The sequence below is a fragment of the Narcine bancroftii genome, chromosome 7 (genome assembly GCF_036971445.1).
Source record: "Narcine bancroftii isolate sNarBan1 chromosome 7, sNarBan1.hap1, whole genome shotgun sequence".
NCBI lineage: Eukaryota > Metazoa > Chordata > Chondrichthyes > Torpediniformes > Narcinidae > Narcine > Narcine bancroftii.
Window position 1 is genome coordinate 180,162,707 of NC_091475.1, and position 14,790 is coordinate 180,177,496.

The 14,790-nt window shown below is 39.1% G+C and overlaps 1 protein-coding gene across 11 annotated transcripts in view; it reads right to left on the minus strand.

Moving 5' to 3' along the window:
- katnal1 (katanin p60 subunit A-like 1) overlaps window positions 1-14,790 on the minus strand; it is a 122,774-nt gene that overhangs the window by 86,810 nt on the left and 21,174 nt on the right. For all 11 annotated transcript variants that reach the window (XR_011342272.1, XR_011342270.1, XR_011342271.1 and 8 more), the window contains exon 4: window positions 13,872-14,037. Coding sequence is in view for 8 of the 11 variants with exons in the window: in XM_069891558.1 (XP_069747659.1) it covers window positions 13,872-14,037 (166 nt within the window). In the remaining 3 variants the exon portion in view is untranslated. The remainder of the gene's footprint in view (window positions 1-13,871; window positions 14,038-14,790) is intronic.

Consider the following 14,790-nt stretch of genomic DNA (forward strand, 5'->3'; position numbering starts at 1 on the left):
GTCTATTCTTAAATCATTGACAAACCAATGGAAAGTATTGTCAATAATTACTCACTAACAACATATTTCCTCACATCTAGTTGGTTTTCATCAGGTCCACTTGGCCTTAGACTTTATGGCAGCCTTGATCCAAACATAGATCAAAGAACCATATTCTAGCAGTAACGTAGCAGTGATTGCTCTGACAATAAGGCAGAATTTGACCAAATGTGATATCTTTGATTTGAGGAAAATGTATCCAATGGCCGGAATCATACCTCACACAAAAGAATATAATCGAGAAGGTTGAAAATCAATTATCCTAGCCCCAAAACGACAGGTGTTCCACTGGGTGGTTTCCAAGGTTATCAGTGATGATCATACAATTTATAGTTCCAGTCACAATTCCTCAACAAAAAAAATTTCATCTTGTCAACAGCAAAACCTATAGATCATCAGGCATGGACTGATAAGTAGAGCATAACATTTGAGCCACAAAAATGTCAGGTAATTGTCACATAAAGCAAGGGAGAGTCTAACACCTAACCATGATATTCAATACCAATCACCAGAAACTCAAAATGATCAGTCACATATATACTGTGGCTGCAAGAACAGGAGAGTGACTGGGCTCCTACAGTGAGAGACTCATCTCCTGACATCCCAAAGCTTTTCCAATGCAAAACAAAGTGCAAGTCAGGATGTGCTGAATTATACTTCTATGATTGACAGCAATGCAACAACATTAAAGAGACTCAATATCACGCAGAACCAACAAGTGGATTCGTCTGTCACCCCTTACACCACCCTAAACATTCATTTCTGCTGCACTTTGACTACTCAATGTACCATCACCCAAATGCAATGCAGTTACTCATCTAGGTTATTCCAATAGCACCATCTAAACCTGTGTTATAACCCTTCACGTAGCCAATAATTCTATTTGAAAACAGTCCTTGCTTCATCACTGCTGAATCTAAAGCGTGAAAGCGTCTTTTTTTGTGTCCAAGATTCTAAAGCATGCTCATCATCAGATTCTCAAAGGCAATTAGCAGATCGAAATTAAATGCTGCCTTTGCCAGCAATTCACAAATCTTGAAAAATTATTAAAACAAAAAAACATACACACGAGTAAAGGAGAGGTACCATAGTCAAAATGTCAGTTAATAAATGTTCCTTTATATTTAAAAAGTTAGATAGTATTTAAAAGTGGAGTAAATTTTAAAACTTTAATTACTTTATAACTGAAAACCAAAGTCATTAACACAACCAGAAAGTCTATAAACACTGAAACATAAATTCACACAGAATAACAAAATTCCACCACTGGCTTTCATTTTAATTTTCAACCAAAATTTCAAAAAGCACACTTAAACATTTCAAAATCCCATGAAATCTTAAATTTTAGTTTCACTTCACATGTATTTCTGCAATTAAATTGGCACAAATGACCTTAATAGTAAAAAAAAGTGAGGAGTCATGTGATGGAGTAGTGGTCGGAAGGGTAAAACCACCCCTCTCCAGTAAAAAAGAAAAAAAAGTCAAAAGACAAAGTTCAACAAACATAAAATTTAAGAAATAGAAGATAAAGTTGCTAAGAGAAAGAAGATGGGACCCAAGAAGGAAAAAGTAAAAACGGGAAAAAAAAGTCACCAGAAAAGAAAGAAGAAGGCCTTACCTGCACGAAGGAACAGGGAGCCGTGATGGCGAAGAACGTCCGTTCTCAGAGGTTGGTGCCGGCCCTGTAGAGTCGCGACCGCTCCCCCACCCCCAACCCCGACCGGGAACTGCAAAAGTGGCTCCCTGAGCCAAACAAAAGTGTGCAACTGCGCATGCGCGAGGAATCGCACATGAGCAGTGTGAAATAAAAGGTCAAAGAAAACATCGATGGGAGGGGGGCTCAGCCGAGGAGTGGGCAACTACGGTGCGACCAGCTGAGGGACGCCCGACACCAGGGCTCTCAGCTGGAAGATGAGGAAGGCGGCAGGAGAGGGAGTGAGGTACCAGGTGAGGAAGAAAGCCAAAGGGGTGAACGGCAAGAGGAGCAGCAGCAGGCAGCCTGACAGATGAGCAGCCCAGAAGGGGAGGACCAACAGCAAGAGGCCCAGCAAGAAGAGCCCCGACAAAGTGGTACAAGCAACTCATCAGAAAAATCAGAAGAGATACAGATACAAAGAAGAGAAGACACAAACACAGGTACAGACACAGAAGAAGAGGAAGAAGACCAAGATCTTCACAGAGAAATAGAAAGTAAAACAGATGGACAGAATATAGATAAAGCCTTTTTTGAAGAACAAATGAGAGCATTAAAAGAATGGTTGTCATTAGAATTTAGTGAAATTAAAAGAAAAATGAAAACAGAAGATAAAATGCAAAGATTAGAACTAGTCATGACAGAAAAAGGGAAAAGAGTAGAAAATGTGGAAGAACGAGAAACGGCTATAGAAATGGAAGTAAACGACTTAAGAGGAAAATCGAAGAAAGTGACAAAAAAATTAAAGAGACACAAGAGTTGTTATCTCAGAAAATTGATATGTTGGAAAATCATAGTAGGCGAAACAACATAAAAATAGTGGGCCTGAAGGAGAGTGAAGAAGGCACAGACATAAAGGAATTTATAAAAGAATGGCTCCCGAAAGTCCTGGGAATTATAGAAATGCAGGAAAAAATGGAAATAGAAAGGGTACACAGAGCACTAGCTCTGAAACCGCAGGTACATCAAAAACCAAGATCCATCTTAGTAAAATTTTTGAGATATACGACAAGAGAAAATATTCTGGAGTGGGCAAGAAATAAAATTAGAGAAGATCATTGGAATACAAGGGTCAAAAAATATTTTTTTACCCAGACAAGTTTTGAACTCTTAAAGAAGGGGAAGGAGTTTAATACAGCAAAATCGAACCTATGGAAAAAAGGTTATAAATTCATGTTTAAACATCCAGCCGTGCTTAAAATATTTATACCCGGGGAGCAAAACAGATTGTTCTTGGATCCGGAGGCACAAGAATTCACAGAGCGTTTGCAGGACAGAAGGAGAGATGAAGAGATGTAATAAGAATGAAGAACGGCGATAAAGTATATATAAAGATGTAAAAACAATGTATATGTAAAGAACTAAAGAGGGAAAAGAGAAGGAAGGAAGGGGGAAAAAAGGGAAAGCTTTGTTATATGTGTAAAAAAAAGTGTTTTCTGGGGGGGTGGAGAGAATAACAGTCACTACGAAATCAGTTGACGCTTGCGAGCAAGATTGCAATCCAAATGGAAAGGGGAGTTGTGGTTTCCCGGCAAGGGATAAGGGGCAACTCAGAGAGGCGGGGCATTTGGGGTTAAGGTAATATCAGGTGTGGGAATTGTTGGAGTATTTTATGTTTTAAATGTGTTGTCATACATTGAATTTAAAAAGGGAAAACTTGAGAGATGAAATAGGGGGAAAGGGGGATGGAGGTGGTGAGGAAGCGGACATGAGGTGTAAACAAGATATAAGATGGCTACGTTGAACTATATGACTATAAACATTAATGGAATACATAACTAAATTAAAAGGAAGAGGCTATTAAATTTACTGAAAAAATTAAAAATAGATATAGCATTTGTGCAGGAAACTCATCTAACTGAAGTGGAACATAAATTAGAGAGAGACTGGGTAAGACACATAGCGGCAGCATCATATAATTCAAAAGCTAGAGGTATAGCCATATTAATTAATAAAAATGTACCAATCAAAATAGAGGAGGAAATAATAGATCCAGCAGGGAGGTATGTAATGATAAAATGTCAGATATACTCAGAATTTTGGAATTTGCTCTATATGCACCTAATTAGGAGGATCAAAAGTTTATGCAGGATATTTTTTTGAAGATTGTAGATACACAAGGAAATATATTGATAGGAGGGGATTTTAACCTTAATTTTGAACCAATGTTGGATAAAACTGGACAAAAGACAAGCAAAAAGAATAAAGTAGCCAAATTTATGGTAAAATCAATGCAGGAAATGAAACTTATGGATATATGGAGGAGGCAACACCCAAGAGAGAAGGAATATTCATATTATTCGAGTAGGCATAAAACATACTCAAGGATTGATATGTTTTTGTTGTCGGCCATATTCAAGGGAGAGTTAGGAAAACTGAGTATAAAGCAAGATTGCTATCTGATAATTTACCCCTGTTATTAGCAGTAGAACTGGAGGACATCCCACTAAGAACATACAGATGGAGGTTAAACTCCATGCTACTTAAAAGGCAAAAATTTAGAGAGTTTATTGAATGCCAAATTAAAACGTACTTTGAAATAAATACGTAATCAGTGAAAGACAAATTTATATTATGGGACGCAATGAAAGCCTTCATTAGAGGGCAGATAATAAGTTATGTAACTAAGATGAAAAAGGACTAGGAACTAGTAAAAAGGGATGATATAACTAAAAAGGGATGATAGAACGAAAAAGAGAGAATTGGTGGACAAAAAAAACGTAACATTACAAACTTACAAGGTGGAGAAGAACATTATGAAAATAAGCAAAAGTATTACGAACTGGGAGAAAAGACACACAAAATATTAGCCTGGCAACTTAAAAGAGAACAAGCTAAAAGAACTGTATTGGCATCAAGGAAAAAGGACAAACAAATTACATACAACCCAATAGAGATTAATGAAAACTTTAAGGAATTTTATGAACAATTATACCAAACTGAGAATGAGGGGAACTATGATAAAATAGAAGAGTTTTTAACTAAAATTGAAATGCCAAAATTGCAAGAAGAGGAACAAAACAAATTGATAAAACCATTTGAAATGGAGGAAGTACAGGATATATTTAAAAAAGCTGCCGAACGATAAAACACCAGGAGAGGATGGATTCCTAATAGAATTCTATAAAACATTTAAAGAGTTATTAATTCCTCCTCTCCTGGAAGTAATGAACCAGATAGAAGAAACACAAAACTTGCCAGATTCATGTAAAACAGCAATAATTACAGTAATACCAAAGATGGGGAAGGATCCATTAACACCAGCATCATATCGACCAATATCTCTACTTAACTCAGATTATAAGGTAATAGCAAAATTATTAGCAAACAGATTGGCTGATTGTGTACCAAAAATAATAAAACAAGATCGAACTGGATTTATTAAGAAAAGACGGACAGCGGATAATGTCTGTAAATTTATTAATCTAATTCATGCAGTTCAAGGAAATAAGAAGCCAACAGTGGCTGTTGCTTTAGACACAGAAAAAGCCTTTGACAGAGTAGAGTGGAACTATTTATTTAAAGTATTACAGAGGTTCAATTTACCAGAAAAATATATTAATTGGATTAAAGCATTGTATAATGGACCGCTGGCGAAGGTAATGGATATTTAAATGGTAACAGTAAATCGAGCCAATTTAAATTAAGTAGGTCAACTAGACAGGAATGTCCATTATCCCCCTCATTGTTCGCCTTAGCAATAGAACCACTGGCAGAACTGATAAGAACAGAAAATAAAATAAAAGGGATAAAAATAAAGGAGGAGTATAAAATCAACTTATTTGCAGATGACATCATAGTATAACTAACAGAACCAGAAATAACAATAAAATAATTACACAAGAAATTGAAGGAGTATGGAGAAATATCGGGGTACAAGATCAACGCAAATGAAAGTGAAGTGATGTCAATGAGTAATGCGGATTATACAGAATTTTTAAAAGAATCACCATTTAAATGGCAAGCACAAGCAATCCGATGCCTAGGCATCAGGTTGGATAATAACTTAAGCCATTTGTACAAACTAAATTATCTGCCACTAATAAAGAAATTGCAGGAAAACTTAGAACATTGGAAAGAATTACCGCTAACGTTGATAGGGAGGGTAAATTGCATTAAAATTAATGTTTTCTAAAGGATACAATACTTATTTCAATTGTTACCAATTCCCTTAACAGAGAAATTCTTTAATGAACTAAAGAGAATAATAAGGAAATTCTTGTGGAAAGGGGGGAAACCGAGGGTAGGGTTAGATAAATTAATAGAGAGGTATAACCAAGGTGGTTTGCAGTTACCAAACTTTAAAAATTATTATAGAGTCGCACAATTAAGGTATTTATCAGAATTTTACCAGACAAGGGAAAAACCAGACTGGACTAAGATAGAACTAGATAAAATAGGGGAAAAGGTACCGGAACATATACTTTATAAGTGGGATGAAAAGCTGGGGCAATATAAAAGCTCACCAGTATTGCATCATTTACTTAATATATGGAAGAAGATTCACTTAGAAAGGAAAAAAAATAAATTACCAAATACCAAAATTGTTATTGACACAAAACCCACTAATCTCTTTTACAATAGATAACCTTTCCTTTAGAGAATGGGAGAGAAAAGGAATCAATAGAAAACTGATTTTTGGGAAATAATTTATTAAGATTTGCACAGTTGAAGTACAAATATGGAATAACTCATGTGGTACAATGTTTGCATATCATCAACTGAAAGCTTATTTAAAGGATAAATTGGGAAACAGACTGAGATTACCAGAAGAAAGCAGCTTTGAATATGTGATTACAGACATAATGATAATTAAAAGATTTATAACGAACATGTATATTAAGCTACAAGAGAAGGAAAATTATGAAATAAGCTATAACCCTAAACAAAAGTGGGAAAAGGATTTAAACATGAAGATTAAAAAATGAAGCATGGGAAAAGGTATGTTCTGGAACTATGAAGAATACAATAAACACAAGGTTACTCATGACACAATATAATTGATTACACAGGTTATATATCACACCTCAAAAGTTAAAAGGATCAGATAGATGTTTTTGCTGTAAGAAGGTAATGGGAACAACAATACATGCAATTTGGGCATGTACAAAAGTGAATATGTTTTGGGAAGATCTAAATCAGATATTAAATAAAATCACAAAAAATAACATACTAAAAAATCCAGAGATCTTTCTTCTAAGTAACATAAGTAAGGAATTAGGCCTCAAATTGGATAAAACGCAAAAAAGATTTATTATGACAGCCTTAGCAGTAGCAAAAAAATGTATGTCAACTTGGAAAATGGAAGAGAGCATGAGGATACAGCAATGGTACATGGAAATGAATAAATGTATTCCATTGGAAAAAAAAACATAATTTAAAAAATAAAGTCCCATTATTTGAACAAATTTGGGAACCATACGTGGAGCGTAACAGAGAGGGGTTGCCTCGGACCTCCACCCCCTAAAATGATAAGAAGACAAAAAGTAGATAACACATTTTTCTTTTTTATTGTGTGAAGACAATGTTTTATGGTTTTATTGATTGCATATGTTGAATATTTATTGGTTTTGGAGGGGGGTGGGAAGAGGGGAGGGAGGGTTGGGGGTGAAAAAGGGAGAAAATGCCACTGTGTATATTTAATGAGAAACATTTGTATATATTTTGGTTGATATGGTTCACAGTGTGAAAAATAAAATTATTTAAAAATTTTTAAAATAGTAAAAAAAGAAAAATCAATTTTTAAAAAATGTTCATCACATTACAAGCTGAAGTGGGTTTTTACTGGAACCTCACTGCAAAGACAAGAATTCTCAAGTTAGTTACCTTATGTTCTTGAGGAAAAAATAAAGCTACAAATTAACAATCCCTTAAATATTTGAAAATTGAAAGGTAAAAGCAAGGCTTCCTGGATGGAACTGAGGAATGGGAAGGTTATGACTACATTAATGGAATTATGGCGGCCTGAGCCACGCTGCAGAACAAAATGGCTCATGGAGTGTTAAGTCAGTAGGGATGGGAAGCCCCAAGATACTGGGCTCACTGCCAGCTGGCAGGGATGACATCATTTCCAGGTTGAGCATCAGAAAACTGTCTGGAAAGGGTTGTTTAAAAGGAATGTGTGATTACTGAGTAAAGCAGTTGGTCTTGACTCAACTACAATGACTTGCATGTTCATTTCGCTACGCTACTAAATGACTACAGTGGTGTCCCCGATGGGCCCAAATGACAATTTGGACCTAAAATAAGCGAACAAAACATTCAAAACGTAGTAGCACTTAAGCTGATTACTTTTTGGACCTCACAGCCTATGGTCTGGTTTCAGCAGGTAGAAGCTCAGTTCCAAGATAGAAAACTTACAGTGGACGCCACAAAGTACTACTATGTGGTCAGTTCACTGGCCCAGGACATGGCAGGAAGAATTGTCGATTTCCTGAGTCAACCCCCTGAAGATGACAGGTACGATGCCTTTAAGACACTACTCATTTGTACTTTCGGGCTTTCCCGCTGTGAACAAACAGCGAAACTGCTGTGAATGGATGGCCTGGGTGACTGAACACCGCCTGCCCTTATGAATGACATGCTGGCACTGATGGGCGGCTGAAAACCCTGTCTGATTTTTGAGCAATTGCTTTTGGAGCAGATGCCAGAGGATATTTACCTGCTCTTAGCAGACAATGATTTTGACGACCCACATGAACTGCCAGCCCACGCTGATATCCTCTGGCATGCAAAACGACGTGGTGGAGCAACCATTGAATTAGTTGCTGCATCATGCCAGGGTGCACAATAGGCCAACAGTCCAGGAAAAAAGGTGGTGACAATGACTGTGAATGACATTCCAAACAAAGAACAATGGTGTTACTATCATCAGACATGGGGTTCTGCTGCCCACCATTGTCGCCAGCCTTACTCCTACCCATGAAATGCCTGGGCTGGCAGTCACTAGCAGCTGTGGTTAGCAGCCATCATGACAACTTCCTCTACCTATGGGACCAGCATTCTGATGGACATTTCCTGGTCGACACAGGAGCGTTTTGCCTCCTAGGGGCCAACACCCATAAAGGAACGTCTGGACCATCCCCCAAAGCAATATTAGAACATATGGGGTGCAGACTGTTCCTCTTGAATTTGGCCCTGGCCGATTTAAATGGACTTTCATGTTGGCTGATGTATCACAACCTCCGCTGGGCATTGATTTCCTACAAGCTCACTGTCTCTTGGTGGATGTAAAAAGGTAAGCGGTTGGTTAACTCCAAGACATTCAAATCACTGGCCTTGCATCAGGCCACTCTGTCTGCACCTCATTTGGCTTGGTGATCTTCTCCATGAATGAGTACGCCAAGATCCTGGCAGAATTTCCAGACATTATCACCCTGCAGTTCTCCATTGTTTTGCCAAGCATGGGTCCGTCATCATATCCCCGTGGGAGGAGTGCCACTGCACGCCAAGGTGTACAGACTACCTCTGGACAAGCTACAAATTTCCAGAGGAGTTCTGTAAAATGGAGGAAATGGGCATAGTCCGTTGCTTGGACAGTCCGTGGGCATCTCCCTTATACGTGGCGCCAAAAGTAACCATGGATGGAGGCTATTTGGAGATTACTGCCTGTTAAACGACACCACGACAGCAGACTGGTACCCTATCCCTCACATCAAGGACTTCACCACAAACCTGGAGAGGGCCAAGATCTTCTCCAAAATCGACCTGGTAAGGAGAGATCATCAAATTCTGGTTAACCCCGATGACATCCCCAAAACGGCACTCATCACGCCATTCGGCCTCTTCAAATTTCTACATATGTCCTTCAATCTGAGGAATGCTGCACAGACTTTCCAGAGGCTTATGGATCCGTGGGTCGCCATCTGGATTTTGTATTTATTTACTTGGATGACATTCTGATTGTCAGCTGCTCTAGTCAAGAGCACAGCAAACAGTTGCGTCTTCTCTGCTGGCAACTTGGTGACAATGGGCAGGCTATCAATCCAGCCAAATGCCAGTTTGGCTGGTCCTCCATCGATTTTCTAGGCCACTGCATCAATCAACATAGAGCAGTGCTTCTCCCATCTAAGATTGAGGCCATATGGAAGTTCTCCAGGCTGGACATGATAAAAGGACTGCAAGAGTTTGTCGGCATGGTGAATTCTTACCATTGGTTTTTGCCATTGTTGGCCCAAATTATGCAATTCCTTTTCAGACTCCCTTCCAGGCAACCAAAAACACCTGAAGTGGGATGAAGAAACGGCAGCTGTCTTCAACAGATGCAAGGAAGTGCTGGCCAACGCGACCACATTGGTGCATCCTCAACTCAATGTGCCCATGGTCTCACAGTGCATGCATCTAGCATGGCCATTGGTGGCATGCTGGAACAACGGGTTGAGGGCAATCGGAAGCCAAAGACCTTTTTCAGCAAGTAATTAAGGCTTTCTGAGCAAAAGTACAGCACATTTGATAGGGAGCTCCTGGGCTTTTACCTGGCCATCTGCCATTTCAGGTATTTCCTTGAAGGGAGAGATTTAGTTGTCTTCACTGACCATAAGCCCCTCACGCATGCCTTTGCCAAAGTTTTGGATCCATGGTCAGCAATGCAACAGAGGCATCTCTCTTTTATTTCAGAGTATACTACAAACAATCGACATACTGTGGGCGAAAACAATCACGTAGTGGATGCACTATCCTGCACGATTATCCATTCAGTTCACGCACTGTCACTGGGTATTGACCATGCAGCAGCACAACAGCAGGATGATGACATAGTAGCCTATCATAGAGGCAGTATCGGGGCTCAAGCTGGAGAACTTGACATTCAGACTTTCCGCAGTTACACTCCTGTGCATGTGTCAACAGGCCAACCTCAACCAATTGTTCATTGCTTGGAGATGCTGTGTGTTCGATGCAATTCATGGCCTGGTGCAACCTTCCATTCGAACCACCATGCAGCTCAGAGCAGAAAATTTTGTGTGGTACAGATTATGGAGTTGGACACTGGGCCAGAACTTGTGTACATTGTCAGACCTCCAAAACACAGAAGCATGTGAAGGCACTGCTCCAGTCTTTTCCCCTCGTGCACAGGTGTTTTGATCACGTGCATGTGGACATCATGGGACCGCTACCACCATCACAGGGTGCCAGGTACCTGCTTACAATGGTCGATAGGTTCACTAGGTGGCCGGAGGCTTTCCCACTCTTGAACACCTCCATGGTGCCTTTTCTCAGAGCCTTTATTGCAAACTGGGTAGCTCGTTTTGGGTTGCCGACAGATATGACCTCAGATATGGGGTGGGGCCCAATTCCATCAACATTGTGGATGATGTTAGCTCAGCCTCTTGGCACCCAGTTGCACCACACCACTGTATGCCACCAACAATCCAACTGCCTTGTGAAGAGATTCCATCGTCATTTGAAGTCACCCTTCATGGCCCGGATTGGGTGAATGAGTGGCCTTGGGTGCTGCTGGGCATTCGCCCTGCACCAAAAGAGGATCTCACCACGTCTTCTGCTGAACTGGTGCATGGAGCTCTGCTCACTGTTGCAGGGGAGTTCGTGCCAGCTGTCCGAGGACAAACAGATTTACCAATGGCACTCTTAACGTGACTACATGAGAAAGTTGGCACATTGGCACCTGCTCCTACCTTAAGACATGGTTCAACTGCTTTGTATATCCCATCAGACCTCAAGGACTGTGATTATGTTTTCATTCAACAAGGGATGCACTGTACTCCTCTTCAGCCTCCATAAGAAGGTCCATACAAAGTAATTCAGCACAACGATGTAACGTGTATGTTGGACATTGGAGGCAGGCAAGAGACATTCACGGTTGACTGCCTCAAGCCAATACACATTGTCTTGCTGCAATCAGTGACAATTGCGTGCCCACAATGGGCAGACAGGGTATCAACGTGTAGATCGTCACCTCTTGACATCAGTTCCGGGGGGGAGGGGGTCCCGTGGGCTGAGCAAACCATATCATGGAGTGTTGAGTCAGCAGGGAAGGAAGCCCCAAGGTACTGGGCTCACTGCCAGCCGGCAGGGATGACGTCATTTACTGATTAAGCATTAGAAAGCTGTCTGGAGCAGGTTGTTTAAAAGGCATGCATGATTACTGAGTAAGGCAGTGTTTATTTTGCTATGCTACTAAATGACAAGACCACCCAATGGTCAGCAGGAATTGGAGGAGCAGACAGTTGCAAGAAATATAAGGTTGTGATATTAGGAGATTTTAACTTTCCACATATTGACTAAGACTGTAAATGGGCTGGATGAGTTACACTTTGTCAAATATGTTCAGGAAAGTTTCCTTAATCAATATACTGTCTAGAGTTCCCAATTAAATTGCATTTTGTGTTTTTACTGCAATATTGGATCTCCTGTTTGTGAATGAGACAGGCCAGGTGACAGAAATGTGTGCAAGGAAACACTTCAAATCTAGTGATCACATTGCCATTATTTTCAACATAACTATGGAAAAGGATAGGTGTAGTCCTCAGGTTGAAATTCTAAATTAGAGAAAGGCTGATTTTGATGGGTTCAGAAAGTATCTGGCAAGTGTGAATTGGGACAGGTAAAGATGGCAAAGATGTATTTGGTAAGTGGGAAGCCATCAAATGTGAAGTTTTGAGAGTACAGTTTGTACGTTCTTGCCAGAATTAAAAGCAATTCTAACGGGCTTTTGAGAAATATTGAAGCCCTGTTTGAGAAGAAGGATGTACATAGCAGATATAGAAAGTAAGAAACAAATGAGGTACTTGAAGAGCATTGGAAATGGTAGAAAACATTTAAGAAGTTAATCAGACAGGTTAAAGAAGGCAGGAGGTTAATCTGGCTCACAAGGTGAGAGAAAATCTCAAAGGCTTCTACAGATAAAGTCAGAGCAAAAGGATAACAAGCGATAAAATTGGTCCTCTTAAGATCACAGTGGTTATCTATAAATGGAGCCAAAAGAAATGGGGGATCTCCTGTATTTTTTTTGCATCTATATTGGCTCTGAAGACACAGAGTCCATAGAAGTGAGGCAAAACAGCAGTGATGTTATGGACCTTACACATATTACACAGGAGGAGGTGCTTACTGTCTTCAGGCAAACCAGGTGGAGCAGGATCAGAACAAGCTCGAAAAATTGATCAGTAAAATGGAAGATGGAATTTAAAGCGGACAATGTTGCATTTTGTAAGGAAAATCCAGGGTAAGACTTGTAGAGTAAATAGAGGGGAACGGCAAAGTGCAGGAGAACAGAGGGATCTGGCCATATAGATGCAGTAACCAATTCCTTGAAATTGGCATCACAGGTCGATAGAGATATAAAGAAAGCTATTGATTTATGAAGACCAATTGGCAAAGTGCTGAATTTCAAGAATTGGGATGATATGCTGAAATTATACAAGACATCAGTGAGATCATATTTGGACTATATGCAATTTTGGTCACCTATTGACAGGAAGGATATTTATAAGACTGAAGAGTGAAGATAAAATTTACAAGGATGATGCCAAGAACTGTGGAGCTAAGTTTATAGAGAAAGGTTGAATAGATTAGTACATTATTCTATGGAGTGACACAGAATTAGATATGGTAAATGCAACTTGGTTTTTCCCACTGAGGTTGTGTGAGACAAGAACTAAAGGACATGGGCTAAGGATGAAAGGTGAACTGTTTATGGGAAACATTCAGGGGAACATCTTCACTTAGAGGGTAGTGAGATTGTGGAATGAGATACCAGCTGAAGTAGTGGATCTGAGTTTGATTTTAACATTTAAGAGAAATTTGGATAGGTATATGGATGGGAGGGGTATGAAGGGCTATAGTCCAGGGGCAGGATGATGGGACAATACAGAATAATAGTTCACCATGAACTAAATGGGTCAAAAGCCCAGCTTCTGTTCGATAGTGTTTAATGTTCTAAGTAAGACACATTTTTCTCACACTGCAAAGACAGGTCTGCTCACATTCTTGGAATCACATCAGAGGCGAAAAATAATTATGTGAAAACAGAAAAAAAATACAAAACCATACCTTTTGAAAAAGCACCAACAATTCAAGAATTTTAAAATCAAAACCATCTATGCAACCAAACATAATTCTTAACTGTAAATAACTCTGATACATTCTACAGCATAATTTAAAAGCAGCACCATAATTTTACCTTGTCATCTTTTCCTCTAGCTCTGGAATCACCACCATACTTGCTGCTAGGCTTTTCAGCTCTCCCACCCTGCTGGCCTCGACCTACTAGACCTCGTGCCTGGCCAACAGGTGATTCTTTACGCAAGGGTTTTATCTCACGATTTGGACGCTTCATTAAAGGGGCTCTGTCAAATTCAATGCAACAATGTATTAGGTAGAACAGTATGCATCCCTGTGTCAGATGACACAAGAAAAATGAGCCATTGTGGGTCAGCAACAGCATGAAGCATTCCATTAAGTTTCAGTGAAGAGCGAATAGATTGCTGATTAGAAAACTGATTCACTTTATTTCCATGCAATGAAAATTTATATCTATAGTTATCGGAAAATCATTCACAACCTCTAGCAGATTTTAGTCAATACTTTTCAAGCATGTATTTTAAACCTACAATATGAATATTTAATTTTCTATCAACTGCTTATTATTTAAATATTAAAAAAATAATTTCTTACATCCAGTTGGACACAATTTAATGTCTCATCCAAATAATTTTTTTTTATATAGAGTCCAATTCATTTGGGATAATTATTTTATGTTCTATAGATTCCTTAAGAACAATAAATAAAAATTGCACTTCAATTGTAAAATATCTCTAAAATAAATAAAGTTAAAAATTAGAGGTAAAGTCTTGAAACGTGTAACAGAGTTGGGCAGTAGCAAGGCAAGTCCTTTGGCTCACTGTGTCAGCCATCAAACAGCCATTTACATTAATCTTATGCTAATCCAATTTCATTTTCCCCATGGAAATTCTTCCATGATTAACTATCTAACATCTAGATAAGATCTCTGATACAAGGCACCAATATCAACAAGTGATGCTGGAATGAAATTCACATAATAACTGGGTAGTTCTTTATGGACATCTTTTGCCAATCAT